General features: G+C 37.1%; 1 protein-coding gene across 1 annotated transcript in view; it reads left to right on the plus strand.

Moving 5' to 3' along the window:
• The first annotated feature begins 7579 nt into the window (after positions 1-7579).
• The window catches only part of HHLA1 (HHLA1 neighbor of OC90), a 74868-nt gene continuing 66199 nt past the window's right edge, over positions 7580-16248 (plus strand). The window contains exons 1-2 of the mRNA XM_056821021.1: positions 7580-7634; positions 14056-14115. Of these exons, the coding sequence (XP_056676999.1) occupies positions 7580-7634; positions 14056-14115 (115 nt within the window). The remainder of the gene's footprint in view (positions 7635-14055; positions 14116-16248) is intronic.

Genomic DNA, 16248 nt, shown 5'->3' on the forward strand with positions numbered 1-16248 from the left:
TGGTGTGAAAGAATATCATTTGTTTTGAAAGTTCTATTAAACTGAAGGGCAAGGGTGGGATATCCAAAGGCATTAGGAGCTAAGGTCATGAGATTATAGATTGAGAACTGGAAGGGACCTTAGAGATCAGATAGTCTAACTCTCTCCCTATATTTGGGGGAAATGAGGCCTAGAAAGGTTCTATGATTCATTCATAAGATCAGGTAGAGTCAGGATTTCAGCAGTTTCCTTAACCCAGCACTATGATGCCTTTTCTTCTCCAAGATATCCCAGAAGTCTTAGTGAAGTTTTAAGTTTAGCTAAGATTTTGGTAATATCTCATATGTTCATTTCTTTTCCCAGGCTTACTCTTTTGCCTTTACACTTGTGTTTAGGGACTTTTGTTAAAGGCACTATCTAAAACTTGAATTAACATCCCAGGAAAGAAATCTCAATTAGGAAATCCAGATTTGACCCTACAATTGTCACAGTGGTCAAAAAATTAACTAAAGAAGTTCCTACAACAGCCAAGTGCTTGCACTTCAGTGACAAATAAGTATATATCAAGAAAGAACATTTCAGACCTCACAAAGATGAGAATATTCTGAATGATTTTCAGTCTTGAATTTGACACAATGAGCTTCTTCTTCTGAATCAGATGTCTTCTGCCACTGCTTCTTTTTTTAACTCTCAGTCACTATGACACTATCACTATATAAGCAAGAGAAAGCAAGGAATCAGTGCCTCTTTTTTATTTTGCTCTGTTTCACAAGTTTTCATAACCAAAAATGATTTATCAACAGGTGGCCAGTTTATTGCCTTTTCATGATTGTCTAGACTTACCATAATGCCTGGAATATAGTAGATGCTTAATAAATGTTTATTGATTGATTAGTTCTTAGAAAGCAAGCTAAGTCTTTTCTGGGGACCATATTCAAAACCTTTCCAACATGATGTAACCTCCCATAGCTTTCATTCTACTGTCATAAACTCTGAGAACCAAGGGTCACCTTCATACTACAATGAAGCAGCAAAATAGGACTTTTATGGAAGGTATCTTCTATAGCAAAGTCTTCTGTGTAGTAGAACTGAATGCCCATCTTCTAATCACACATTCAGATCACAGAAGTCAGGCCGAACATCAGCCATTTTGAGTCTCACATGGCTGACATTCAGAGACAGAGAAAAAGGCAAAATAATATATCCCTGAGAAAATTCTTCATCATCTGTTAAAAAGGGCAGAGGCTTATTCAGAATTTGGCATCCCAGTAATAGTCAAAACCGAGCTACTGTTCCCAAGCCCATCTCACACAAGGGAGGCAAGAGAAAGATCAGCTTACCATGAGTTGTTTGGACATACCATCTGTCATGGTGTTCAGAGAAAGTAGCTACTTCATTTTGAAGGGGTAGACAATGTCCACAATACTGAAATCTAAATTATCCTTCCTATCTCAATTTCAAACAATCTGGAAACATTCCCAGAAGATATGTTTTTGTGTGAGTTACAGACAAGGTTGTGTTATTGGGCTCAAAGTATTATAATTAACAATTGATAACTCATCACTTCATGAAGGTTTGGAACAAGGATATAATAGTACATCATACTATTTCTAGCACATCTCTCTAAGAGCTCTCTTCTCCAGACTAAAAACAAACAAAAAAAATTTCCAAGTGATGAACTATCATGACTTGTTCTTCTTGGAACCAAAGAACAAAATCTGGAGCAAAAGGTAGATGTTATGGAATGATATATTTCAGTTCTATATTTTTAAAAAACTTGCTAACAATTGGCAATGTCCCAAATTGCAATAGATATTCAGTTATCTATCACAGGTGCTCTTCACCTATTCTGTGTGAATGAGCCCCTTTCAAAGCATTATCCAGACCAAAATGCCTAGTGCCATGCGCCATCCCTGAATGCTCAGACCTACCCTTCTCCTTTGTAGTGCCATATCTGTGTTTACTCTTTCTAAAGAAGACAGTAGTCTAAACCCATAACCTCTCTTTTCCATCTTCATAACTTACCTCCCAATTCCTATGAATTCCCCATTGATCTTCCCAAATATCATAACTGCCCTTCAACAGGGTACTCTTGGCAACATACCTAAAAGTTCTCAGAAATTCAAAGAATCTGGGGGCAGCTGGGTAGCTCAGTGGATTGAGAACCAGGCCTAGAGATGGGAGGTCCTAGGTTCAAATCCGGCCTCAGCCACTTCCTAGCTGTGTGACCCTGGACAAGTCACTTGAACCCCATTGCCTAACCCTTACCACTCTTCTGCCTTGGAGCCAATACACAGTATTGACTCCAAGACAGAAGGTAAGGGTTTAAAAAAAAATTCAAAGAATCTGAAATATTATATGCTCCAATCATGTCACACCAAAAATTCCCTTTTCCATAATATCAGCAGCTATCTTCAACTGGAAAACCTTTAGTGATGAGAAACTGACAACTTCCTGAAGTGCTCCATGACATTTTTAGAACAACTCTAATTGTTAGGCAGTTTTTCCTTAGATTGAGTCTATGTTTTCCTCTTGGCAATGTCTATTCATTTCTCCTAGTTCATAAGATTATAGACTAAGAGCTGGAAGGGACTACAGAAGCCATATAACCCAATTATTTCATTTAGTGGTATGAAAATTGAGAGGTACTAAGTGACTTGTCCAAGATTCCTCAAGTAGTTAATGTCAGAGGTAGGATTTGAACCCAGGTCCTCTAACAATAGGACCTATCGTTGACTAGTTCTGAATCTGGGCACAAGCAGAACAAATCTAATTCTTCCTTTCCATTCCATCACTTTAAATACTTGATGACATTTATCATGTCCATCAATTCTTTTTTCTCCAGGCTGAAAAATTCCAGTTGTTTAAATGGATTTCTATATGGTACAGTCTTCATGTTTCCTCACTTCTTCTGGATTCTCTAGTTTGTCAATGCCCTTCCCAAAATGTTTCTTTCTTATTTGGTTACCCCTTTGATGCACTTCCTTCAGTTTTTTTCCTTGATTCTTCACTATTACTAAGAAAGTAAAGCTGCACACTTCTAGGCTACTCAACATCTCCCAAAAGGAGACCAACTTTCCCTTTTTTGCTTATATAGTTGGAACTGGAAGAAACACAAACATCTGTAGAGAACTGGAAGAAACACAAACATCTGTAGAGAACTTCAAAATTTCTTCTTGCCTTGTTATTCTTATTGAATTATCTAATGTCCTTTTGCCATGCATATTTGCAGTGTTGTATAAAGTTTTATCACTGAGTGCTTCTCAAGAAGGTTAAGCTTATTATAACTAAATACTCCAACCTTTCTCAAGTCAGAATGATGTTCCTTGTTTAGCTGCCTTCAGTCAATAATTAACTGATTCTTACCATATTCTAGAACCAATAGAAGTTGTTCTATAAGAAAGAAAGAAAGAAAGAAAGAAAGAAAGAAAGAAAGAAAGAAAGAAAGAAAGAAAGAAAGAAAGAAAGAAAGAAAGAAAGAAAGAAAGAAAGAAAGAAAGAAAGAAAGAAAGAAAGAAGAGAAAGAAAGAGAAGAAAGAAAGAGAAGAAAGAAAGAAAGAAAGAAAGAAAGAAAGAAAGGAAGGAAGGAAGGAAGGAAGGAAGGAAGGAAGGAAGGAAGGAAGGAAGGAAGGAAGGAAGGAAGGAAGGAAGGAAGGAAGGAAGGAAGGAAGGAAGGAAGGAAGGAAGGAAGGAAGGAAGGAAGGAAGGAAGGAAGGAAGGAAGGAAGGAAGGAAGGAAGAAAGAAAGAAAGAAAGAAAGAAAGAAAGAAAGAAAGAAAGAAAGAAAGAAAGAAAGAAAGAAAGAAAGAAAGAAAGAAAGAAAGAAAGAAAGAAAGAAAGAAAGAAAGGAAAGAAGAAAGAAAGGAAGGAAGGAAGGAAGGAAGGAAGGAAGGAAGGAAGGAAGGAAGGAAGGAAGGAAGGAAGGAAGGAAGGAAGGAAGGAAGGAAGGAAGGAAGGAAGGAAGGAAGGAAGGAAGGAAGGAAGGAAGGAAGGAAGGAAGGAAGGAAGGAAGGAAGGAAAAAGAAAGATGATCGAGATAGAGAGACAAAGATAGAGAAAGATTTATATATATATATCATTATATATATATATATAATATATATATATACATCTATGGATGTTTCTATCTCTCTAGGTACCTCTCTAGATATAGCTATCTCTATCTAGGTATAGATATAAACTAGTGTGTTTATATATATATTTGCCTAGATTGTTTCTCCTTGCCTATTGATCTCCAGATAGCCCCCTTTTACTTCTCTGGCCACCCTCTATCCCTCAAATAATTTTAACTCAAAAGTAATAAACCTCTTATAATAGAAAGTTCAGGAAACTATTCCAGGCAGGTGGAGGAGAAAATATTAGGGAATACAGGGAATTCGTCAAATCACTAGAATACCTGCTTTCTCCATAAGTGAGTAAGACAATTATTATTTAGGAGTCATTTTTCTTGTATATCACTATAGCATGAGAATAACATGAAGAATAAGAACCTGAGCTTGCAAGCCTTAATTAAACCTCCATGGATCAAAATTTGAGCTCGGGAACATCTTTTCTAATTACAATTATTTTTTAGAGTCTAGAAGAGTTGGCAATTAAATGCTTGTTAATTGAGTGTTTATTTAAAGGACTTGAGAATCTCTAGTCAGCATATTTATTTTTTAAAAATATCCTTACCTTCTGGGGCCATCTGGGTAGCTCAGTAGATTGAGAGCCAAGCCTAGAGATGGGAGGTCCTGGGTTCAAATCTTGATTTAGACACTTCTCACCTGTGTGGGCAAGTCACTTAACCCCCATTGCCTAGCCCCTACCACTCTTCTGCCTTGGAACCAATACACAGTATTGATCCCAAGAAAAAAGGTAAGGGTTTAAAGAAAAAAAAATCCTTACCTTCCATCTTAGACTCAGTAGGCAAAAGAGGCAATGGCTAAACAATGGGGGTTAATTGATTTACTTAGGGACACACAGCTAGGAAGTATCTACAGCTTGATTTGAACCAGGTCCTCCCATTTCCAGGTCTGACTCTCTATCTACTGAGCCACGTATAACTGCCTCTAATATATTAATTTCTTGTCAAAAACATACTGCTTTCATTCAAAAACAGAACAATTGAAGCAATATTACTGTTTTCCAGAAGACCAGAGAACTTCCTCATCATAAACACTCTCATTAATATTACAAGCGTGCCTTTTTAAATAAAAACCGATGAAGAAAAATCATGAGTTGCAAAACAGATAAATTAGGAGTTGTTTATACATGATGTCAGGTTTATGTTCATATTAACCTGAATACCAAAGATCATTCATTCATCATCCAAAGCAATTTGCCAGTGACTTAAAATAATGGTATGCCCTAGAGCAGTGGTTCTCAACCTCTCAATTTGTAGCAATGAGAATACATAATGCATATCAGGTATTTACATTTTGAATCATAACTGTAGCAAAATTACAGTTTTGAAGTAGCCACCAAAATAATTTTTGGTTTGGGGTCACCGCAACATGAGGAACTGTATTGCGGGGTCACGGCTTTAGAAAGGCTGAGAACCACTGCCCTAGAGCATTTAAAACATGATTGATTCTATATCTACCATCTCAGCAGTATGGTTGTCATGTCAACTGAGGAAACTGGATATTGAATTTCTTTGATGTTAGAATTTCACCAGCCTGGATACTACCTTCTTTGGTGAAGATTTGGTGTGTTTTAACACCCAGGGAAATTCCTGCTCAGACCTTTAATGAGTATCCTAAGAGAACCTTCCCAACATTTTGGAAGGCCTTTCTCTGATTGTATTAATTTGTTTGTTGGTCCCAAAGAAGTATTTGTGTGGTCATTTGTTGTTCTAGATACATGACTGGTCTCTCTTTTATAATCATGTATATGCCTAATGATGTCTTTCTTTTTTTTTTAAGTTCATTTCTTGCCTGCATGTTTGCAACAGAAGGATATTGCAGCTTGTTTTCCTTACTTTTGGATTAATTATGACTTTTGTTCTTCAGAGGTTATGCTGCTCTATGATTTACATATGTGACTATTTTGTTTATTTAATGTATATGTCTGTATATATCTTTTTTAAACCCTTCCCTTTTAGAATCAATAGTGTATATTGATTCTAAGTCAGAAGAGTGGTAAAGGCTAGTCAATGGGGGTTAAGTGACTTGCCCAGGGTCACACAGCTAGTAAATGTCTGAGGTAAGATTTGAACCCATGACTTCCCTACTCCAGGCCTGGCTCTCAATCCCCTGAGGAACCCAGCTGCTGTCCATATGTATCTTTATTGACAGAATATTGAAGAAGTGTACTGTTCTGGCAGAAATGTTGTCCAGCTTCCAAAATATGCTTGGACCTGATTTCTTCCAATTCTAAACCTGCTATTTATAGTACTTGTTTAAGGTGTAGGATGATGAACTTTACAACTGTCTGTCTCTCTGTAGGTCTCTGTCATTGTCACTCTCTGTCTCTGCATCTATCTCTCTATCTCAGTCTGTGTGTCATCTGTCATTCTCTCTTCCTTTCTCTGTGATCTCTCTCCTTTCTCCTATCTTTTCCATTTCTCCTCTTTCTCTTTGCCTCTTTCAGCAGTCTCTGCCTCTCTCTCTCTCTCTCTCTCTCTCTCTCTCTCTCTCTCTCTCTCTCTCTCTGTGTGTGTGTGTGTGTGTGTGTGTGTCTTTCTGTCTCTCTTTCTCTCTCTATCTGTCTCTTTCTCTCTTTCTCTCTCTGTCTCTCTTTCTCTCTCTGCCTCTCTCTCTCTCTCTCTCTCTCTCTCTCTCTCTCTCTCTCTCTCTCTCTCTCTCTCTGTGTGTGTGTGTGTGTGTGTGTGTCTCTTTCTGTCTCTCTTTCTCTCTCTATCTGTCTCTTTCTCTCTTTCTCTCTCTGTCTCTCTTTCTCTCTCTGTCTCTCTTTCTCTCTCTGTCTCTCTCTGTCTCTTTCTCTCTTTCTCTTTATGTCTCACTCTCTCTCTGTCTCTTTCTCTTTCTCTCTCTGTCTCTCTCTCTCTTTTTCTCTCTCTGTCTCTATCTCTCTCTCACATACACATGCACACACACACACGAGGAAAATATATTTTTATAAAAACAAAAGTACTTATTTAGAGATAGATAGGCTTATCCCATTTGGGGATAGCGCCATCATTTTCCCTCACATCAGACCTAAATCAACCCCTATGTGATCACTTTTCTTCTTGACTCTCTTAGAAGACAGCAAAATCTCCCTTATTTAGTATCTCAAGGAAGGCCTTGGAGGTCTATTTGTCCAATATATTATAGATAATGTTTTTGTTCTGGTTCAGATTAGACTAGATGGCTCCTGAGGTCCTCTTCCAGACCTGCTTCTGTAACACTTCTCTGATACTGTGAACTCAGCAGGCTGCAGTCCAAGTTGGCATAATACGGGCAACATAGATCCTTTGCCATCTTTGTTTTGCCCATGTTTTGATTGCTAGAACCATTCTTTTATGAGTGCCATGGGTGCTGCTGAGGAGGTTCTCTAGAATTCTGTGGTTCAGTGTAATCTACATAATCTTATCGCCAAATAGAACTCTCTGGAGCATCTCATCATATTGAGGAAATGTCTTTTCCATTAAGACCTTCTATAAGACTTGCCCCATGATGGTGGTCAACACCTCTCAGTTTTATACCTCATTTGATGTCAATGATCAGCCAAGTATGCATTCAGCCCACTGAGGGGCCTTTCCTGTGTTCTTCATCTGTTTTAGTTTGAATTTACCATTCTTCCTGGTTCCTCTTTCCGAAGGCATTTAGGTATTGGAATTATTATGTCCAATTTATAGATGAGGAAAAGTGACTCAGAGAGATTTATCTTCTTGCTCAAGGGTTCAAAATTCAAACTAGAAACCAGGCCTCACAGAATTCAAAATCCATTTTGCCCAAAACTCAATACTATGCTGACTTAAACTCGCCATTTAAAAGCCTTAAATTCCTCATTATGAAGTCAGGGGATTGCTGTTTTTAACCTCTGTCCTGACCACAGGAGCATTTCTATAGAAAAGCACAAACAAATCCATTTCCCAGAAGAGAGTTTCCCTGATCCCTCATAATCACTGAATTACTAAGGGAACAACAAAGGATGCAGAAATGCACTGATGAATGAGATAGGGACTCTGACAGGCTCTTCTGTAATCAGTCAGCTCATAAGAATTCTAAGCACAACAATAGGGTCCTCAGCCTGACCATTTATTAATTGGACATGGACAGCAAATGTTTTCCCCCTTGGAATTTGTTTAGTATCCCAAATGATAATATACTGTTTGTATTTTGCAAGAAAAGACTGGATTCAATAGTTTCCTCCTCTATGAAATGGAGAGAGTAATACTGACTTTCCCATCTTACAAGGTTACTATGGTATTTTTTTAGATTTTTTTTAAAAACCCTTATCTCCTGTCTTAGAATCAAAACTGTGTATTAGTTCCAAAGTAGAAGAGCAGTAACGACTAGGCAATGAGAGTTAAGTGACTTGGCCAAGGTCACATAGGATAGGAAATCTGAGGCCATATTTAAGCCCAGGACCTCTCATCTCTAAGCCTGAGATCTCTTCCAGCTCTCAGCTACATACCCTTATATCATTTACTCCATCTGATACTCATTTTTCTCAAATGATGCCACTTCAGAGAAGAAATTAAAACACAATTCAGATAAGTGCATTGAAAATAAGTGTCATTCTAGTGAAAAGATCAGTAGAATGGAAATTAGAAAAATGGGAAAATTTAGAAAGTAGTCTGTTAGAAATTAAATTAAAACAAACATCACATACCACATACCCCAATAAGTTCCATTTGGAAACATGGCATAGATATTAAAAAGGTCACATAACCAAATTATAGAATAAAGGAAAGAGATACATTTTGCAACTATGGACAGAAGGAGGGTCCATCATGAAATAAGGGACAGAGATGATCATAAAAGAGAAAATAGATAGCTTTGATTACACAAAAGTATTTTGTTAAAACTAAATCAATGCAGTTAGAATTTAAAGGGAAACATGGAAGTTGTTAAGAAAATTTGGGGGGTAAAGACAGATATTTAAGTCACATAAAAATGGATGCAAATATATGAAAATAAGACCCATTGCCAATACATAAAAGGACAAATATCATGAATGACATACTATGAAAAGAAGAAATGCAAACTCTCAGAAGCCATTTAAAAATGCCTCAATTGCTAATAGTAAGAAAAATGTAAATTAAGATAATTGTTTCTACCTCCACAATACTATAATATATAACTGTAATGAAATATTAATATGCCATAATAAATTATTATACAGGAGGACTTATATAAACTAGTGAAGGGTGAAATGAACAGAATTAGTTTATATAATGGCTACAATATAAAGAAAAATACAATCTATCTTTTGGCAGAGAAGTAATAGATTACAGGTGAAAAATGTGATATTCCTTTTCAGACACAAAAAAGAATCACAGAATATTTCAGCTTCAAAGTATCTAAGAAAAAATGCAATCCAACATCCTCACTACACAAATGAGGAAACCGAGTCTCAGAGATGTTAAATGACTTGTCCAAGATCCATATAGTTAGCTAGTGTCAGATAGGAATTCAAGGGTCTCCTGACTTCCCACCACTATGTCACAAAAAAAGGAGAGTTAAAACTTGAGGTACTTTCCATCTCTCCCTTAAAAGTTTCATCTAAACCTAAAAACTCTTTGGACTTTCTTTGAAGGGCCTCAGAAAGTCAAGCATATTATCTGCTATGTGTCCTATTCACTCTTGTGGAAGCTGCCTCTTTAACAGGGAGAGAACGTCCCTCCCACTAGCATCAATTCTATCCTTTCAATTCAAGTGATTATTGACAGAAGTGGTTTCCCATTCCACACTAGAGTGTTGCTAAATCATTTCATTTACAGATCCCATTGAAGAGGCAGGCCAGGCATTTGGCTCCTGAGGAGATCCTGTTTCACTTCACCAGGTTTTCTGAGGGATTAAAATATGATTTTCTGGGGATTTAAAGCATAGGTATCAGGCTACCCTATATCCATTCCTCTATCTTTCATTAAGAACTCATAGGAACATTCTGTAGACACCCAGAGGTCACCTTCTTAGCTTTTTTTAATCCCTGGAAGTTTCTCATCCGCATCAAGAAACAGGTAAGTCACGATTAACAGATTCATCCTACAGATATTGAAGAAGTCGCAGACTTCTGCCATCTTGGAACCCTGATCTAAGAAAGCTGAAGAAGGAAACTCTAATTTCTGCAGCTGGAGGTCCTGCGAGTTGATGAAAAGCTGAGAGCATTCTGAATAGGAGAGGGCTGCAGTCAAAGCTAAGTTTAGCTTCCTCCTCTAAATCAGTGAGCCCTAAAAAAAATAAGCTACCTATATTAAAACCTTAAATCTTCTGTAGGCCAAAAGGATAGGGATGCCTTGCTTACTGAGCAGAAAATGTGACCTATAATTGGAAAGTCTGAAATGCAAGAAGAAAATATGAGACTACTCTATCATAAAAAAAAAACAAAAACCTAATTTCCCCTTCTAATACCTCAAAGCCTTGACTCTGTTAAGACTCCTGGAATTTGATCAAGCATCTTGGAAAAGGTAAAATGCATTGAGGGCCATTTTCCTTGTCAGCTTAATCTATTCATCATCTATTCTGAATCAAGGATGAGGAAGATCTTGGTTGAAAGTGATCATGGCTAATTTTGAGTCTTTCAATATTTGAAGGCTTTTATTTTGACCATCTGGGCTCTATTTACACAGTCCCAAAGCTCTAACTTCTCTTTAAAATACTAGATGGCCTTTAAGATTTTTCTGTGGCAAGTCATCTCTTTGCAGTCAGCCTAGGGATGAGTTTCTCTAATTCAGCTTGGTTGGTCCCCAGATAGCACACACTATTCATTATCTAGCTAGACTCTATTCCTTTTTGGTAGTTAAAAATCTTTCTTGCCCCCAGCAGTATCTTAAAGAGCCTTCAGTCATTCCTATGTCAATATGAGAACACATTGTTCATTGGTTTTTAACTTTTGGGGATTGTGGACCCCTTTGGCAGTCTAGAGAATCCTATGAACCCTTCTCAGGAAGATATTCTTAAATATATAAAATTAAAAATGTGGGATTACGAAGGAAACCAATTTTTGTATTGAAAATACAGGTATCATTTTTAAAATCATTTTAGAACTCCTTCATCATGCTGACTTGTGTAGAAAAATTGAAAATAATGATCTACTTAATTAACACCCTAACTGTAGATCTCTTATTTACTATTGTTATCAAGATCATTGTACTAATTATTTTCATTAAAAAAATAAAATAAAAATACTACAGGTATAACTAAGTGGCACAGTGGATAGAGCACCAGCCCTGGATTCAGGAGGATTTGGTTATAAATCTGGCCTCAGACACTTCCTAGCTGTGTGACCCTGGGCAAGTCACTTAATCCACATTGCCTAGCCCCTACCTTTCTTTCTTAGAGTTGATAGTAAAAGAGAAAATATAGGGTTGTTGTTGTCTTTTTTTAAGCATTGGAGTCAGATATGAGTTCTAGTGTCAGCTCTACTGCTAATTAGCTGCAAAACCTTCATCAAATCCTTAATATTTCTTCATATTATCTGTAGGCTGTGTATATTTTGATGAGTATGTATTGTCTCCTGCTACAGGCATTGTTTCACTATTGGTTCTTCCATCTCTAGCATGTAGCACACTGTAGGTACTATATTAGATACTTGATACTTGTAGATTGACCAAGTATACATTTGATGCAATTCAATTCCTTCCAACCTGTTAGTCACCTGTAGCATACACAGATGATCCTGGAATGTTCCTCCCTCCTCATCTCCACGCACAGCTTGTTTGAGTCAACAGAGGTGGGAACTAACTAATTATCCAAAATGTCTGTAAAGTAAGTAGGCAAATAATTACAAATAAGGTTAAAATTGTAGGTAACAAGCAAACTAAAGAGACTCTTCAGTGCCAGTACAGGTGCTTTGTATTTTATTGTTTACGTGATTGGGACTCATTGAAAGTCTTTGAGCAGGAAGATCATTTAGTTATTTAACTATTATTTTACAACCCTTACCTTCTGTCTTATTATATGTTCTAAGACACAAGCCTGGCAAGGGGTAGGCAATTGGGATTAAGTGACTTGCCCAGGGTCACATAGCTAGAAATCTGAGGTCAAATTTGAAATCAGGTCCTCCTGATTCCAGGTCTATCCATTGTGCTCTATCCACTGTGTGACCTAGCTGCCCCTTTATTTTAACAATATATATATGAAAGCTAGTTTGGAGAGAGGAGAAATTGAAAACAATGAGATCAGATTGATAGATATTATAATAGTTTATGTTTTTTGTTGGATCCTTTTCTTAATTGGCAGATTCTTAGCATCAGACAAAAATCACAGCAAATAATGAGCATAACTTTTTTTCTCAGGAGTTCTGTCTCTTACATGTAAATATTCCCCATATACAATGCAAAAACAAGCAAAAGTGAATAGCTTCCAATTTTAACCAGGAAGAAAGCTTTCATTATAAATCTGTTCCTTTCTCTTTACATGGTTTTGCTTAATGGATGGTATCAGAACTTGATTTCTCATTCATTTTTGCATTATTTAGTTGTGTTTTTATAAAAGTATGAATGGCAAGAAGGCTGGTTTAGCTTATTCTTGGAATGCAGGAAAGGGAATTATATATACTAAGCCTAAAAGATCAGCTGGAGTCAGATTGTGAATGATTTTAATGGCCAAATGAAGGAGTTATTCTTTGATTCCAGAATGAGGAGGGAGCTTTTGTAGTTTATTGAGTAGAGAAGATATATAGTCAGGTCTGCTCTTTAGGAAAGTGACTTTGGCAGGTGTGTAGAGGATGACATAATGTGGAGTGACCAAAGAGAGGGAGATGAACCTGAGCAACTAGAAAGATGGTGGTGCCGGTCAATGTCTCCTCATATTGGAAGATTCACTCTGTCCCACCCAAAAGGCAAAGAAGGATAAGGGGGTGATTCTGGTTTTCACCAAGAACTGTCCTGAACATAGAACCTGCCCTCTGAGATGTGCTTATGAGATCATCTAGGATGGGGAAGGGAAGGGAAAAGGAATGTTTGGTAGAGTACTGAAGAATTTTTTGTTGTAGGTTCAAATCTGGCCTCAGACACTTCCTAGCTATGTGACCCTGGACAAGTCACTTAACCCCCATTGCCTAGCCCTTACCATTCTTCTGCCTTAGAACAAACACACAGTATTGATTCTAAGACAGAAGGTAAAGATATGTTTTTAAAAATTCCCAATAGCCCCTACATAGCCATTGCTGTAAGTGCTCAGGTCAGTATTAGGTCAAATATGTAGCAGAATTTGGGGTGGGGGTGATGTCAGTATTTGCTGAAGCAAAGTCTGCAGAAGTCTGGGAGCTTACACAGTAGCCTTGATGGTTATTACTGTTGTTATTGTTGTTCTTAATTTGGTTAATGAGGTCCTGGGAAGCATTAGTGAGTTCCCTGTTGCTTTCTTCAGTGTACTCACTGGATCACTCTTACAACTGAATAGAAAGGGATTCTAGATCTCTATGAGAGTGATCACTTTGTGACTCATCCAAATTTTTTTTCCTCCAGCTAAAGAAATAAAACTTGGCCATGCCATTGTTCCAAACTTCTTGGAGTCCAGGGCAGTTATGCATGAGCTTAATATATCTCCTTTGTCTTTGCAATGCTCGTGAGTATATTTTAAGTTTAATATGAGCACCAGACCTTATTAACATAATTTGGGTTTGGGGGATGGCTCTTGGTGATTAATCATCTCACAAATCAAGAACAGCTTTAAAGGGTTATATTATCATCATCAGATCCTTGTTTTCTTAATTCTTCTTATTTCTTGTATATGCACAGGGAGATAGTATTGATGATGAGAAAAGATTTTTGAAAGATAATGTAGAATAGAAGGAGAGCAACCTGGCTCTTAATCCCAATAGAATCGTAACTAGTTGTCTATTCCTGAAAGAGGTCATCCACCTTACTGAGATTTATTTCTCTCATCTGTACAATCAAATGACAAGATGGTGTCCAAGATCTCTTAAATTCTATAATTCTAGGAAATCATTTCTCTAATGAATTGCCTTCACTTTTTAGGATCCAATATTATGAGAGAGTCTAAGAAGGAAAAAGGTGTAGCTTTTCTAGCTACAACTGGTAAGTAATGAATACCATATCTTCTCATGATCTTGTGAACTTTGGAAATACATTCACCTCTCTACACAACTGTTTTTTTTCCTACAAAAAGTACAAAATATTTTTTCCTGTATACTTAAAAGTTTTTTGAAAAAAAGTCATATACATTTTATTATTGCCTTAATTATCATCATTATCCTTTCATCATTCTCTGCCCCTCTTCCTTTCTTCTTGTTTTTTTTTCTGATGATATAATATTTATGAGGTAGAGGAAAGTACTGGCATACTGGAAAGAACATCTAAATCGGAGGCTACCAATAACCAGCTTTATGACTTTTAGGCTGTCTCTTACTCCCTCTGCTCCTCAATTTCATACTCTGTAAATAAGTTAAGTTGGGCTCCATAACTCTTTAAGATCCCTTACCACATTGATCTTTTTGGTAATTGTTTTTAATCAGATAACAAGAGATAATGTTTTATCACCAATCTATATTTTCTAAAGCTACAGATTATTTCTTCCCTCCACAATTAGGGCCTTAATATATTTTAGTCTTCTTCTAATATATCACTCTACCCACTAAAATTTTTCAAATTAACCCTTTATAATGGGAGAGTTCCTCCCAGCTGAAATTCCTTTAACTTCCTCCAAACATATTCTGCAACCCAATAACTATATGAATGAGCTATGGAATAAGAGCTTTAAGAAATCTAATTGTACCTGAGACAAATTCAGCTGGGCGTGGACTCTCACTGATGCTTTATAATTACTTATTGTTTTCTACATTTTCTTTTCTGTATACATATTGCTCTGACATCTCACTATAAAATGGAAACTCCTTGAAGACTTTTTGTCTTTCTTCCTCAGTTTATAGCATAGTATCCAGCAGGTATTTAATAAATATGTACCAAAATGAAGTGAATTGAAATTTCTAATGAACTTTCTCATTGATGAAGTTCTCCAAGTAGAGTGTGGATGAATACTTACAGAGTATGTTGAGGGTGGAGGTGAGAGAATATTCTTACTTGGGTATAGATCAGATTTCATAGCCTCTCATATCCTTTCTAATACTGACATTCTGCAATACAATGGTTGTTCCACACTGGCTTGTATTTTGAGCCAGTGAGGTACTTCATTTATCAAGCATTTATTAAGTATCTACTATGTGGCAGATGCTATGCTAAGTGCTACCTCTACAAAGATAGTCCCTCCTTTAGAGGGTCTCACATATTAATGGGGAGACAGTAGGCAAACAGCTCTATACAAACTAAATATAGTCAGGAAAAACTGGGGGGAAATGAACAAATGGAAGGTATTAAGACTAAGAACTGGGAAAGGCTTCTTGTAGAAGATGGGATTTTAGCTGGAACTTGAAGGAAACTAGGAGGCAAAGATGAAAAAGTAGAGATTTCCAACAAAGAAAGGCCATTCTAGGAATGGAAAAATGTCCAATTGGGAAAGGGAATTTCTTCTGTTGTTATTCAAAGAGGAACACTGATATCATGGGGGTAATGTCTGGACTTATGCATGAATGGGATTTAAGCAAGGCAGAGTTGCAAAAAGTCATCAGCCTCATTCTCTGAATATTTGAAATATTGAAATCTCATTCAAATACAGGGGCAAGACAAAAGTCGGAATGATGCCCAAGGATGAAATGGATGACGTTGGGGTCTTCAATGTCTTCCAATCAAGTTTAAGTGCTGCATAGTGCCTCCTTCAGCCACCTTCATGGTCATTGGAACAAATTGTTCTCATGTGCCTATTCTGTTGGGCAGATGTCTTCACATATTAGGTCACCAACAGGTTTGAGGCATGTGGGTTATCCTCAACCTGGTTTAACCCATTAGCCGAGATGGTTTTGCTAAAGTACAGCCTCTCTGCATGCTACAGCTTCTTAGAGACGCATATGAGGCTTGCATGAAAGGTAGACACCAAAGATGAATGAGTAACCTGAAAAGGGTTCTGCAGGCCCTTACCCAGAGATGCTAGTTCTCCCTTGAACATCATCTACAAGGAGCAACAAGGAGGAAAGTATCAGAAAAAAACGGAGGGGAGTAATGTGTAAAAAACATAGAGGGACCAGGTTCTGAAGATCTTATAAAGTCAAATAGAGGATTTCCTATTTATTGACTTAAAAACACCTACTAGTCCCATGT

The sequence above is a fragment of the Monodelphis domestica genome, chromosome 3 (genome assembly GCF_027887165.1).
Source record: "Monodelphis domestica isolate mMonDom1 chromosome 3, mMonDom1.pri, whole genome shotgun sequence".
Lineage (NCBI taxonomy): Eukaryota > Metazoa > Chordata > Mammalia > Didelphimorphia > Didelphidae > Monodelphis > Monodelphis domestica.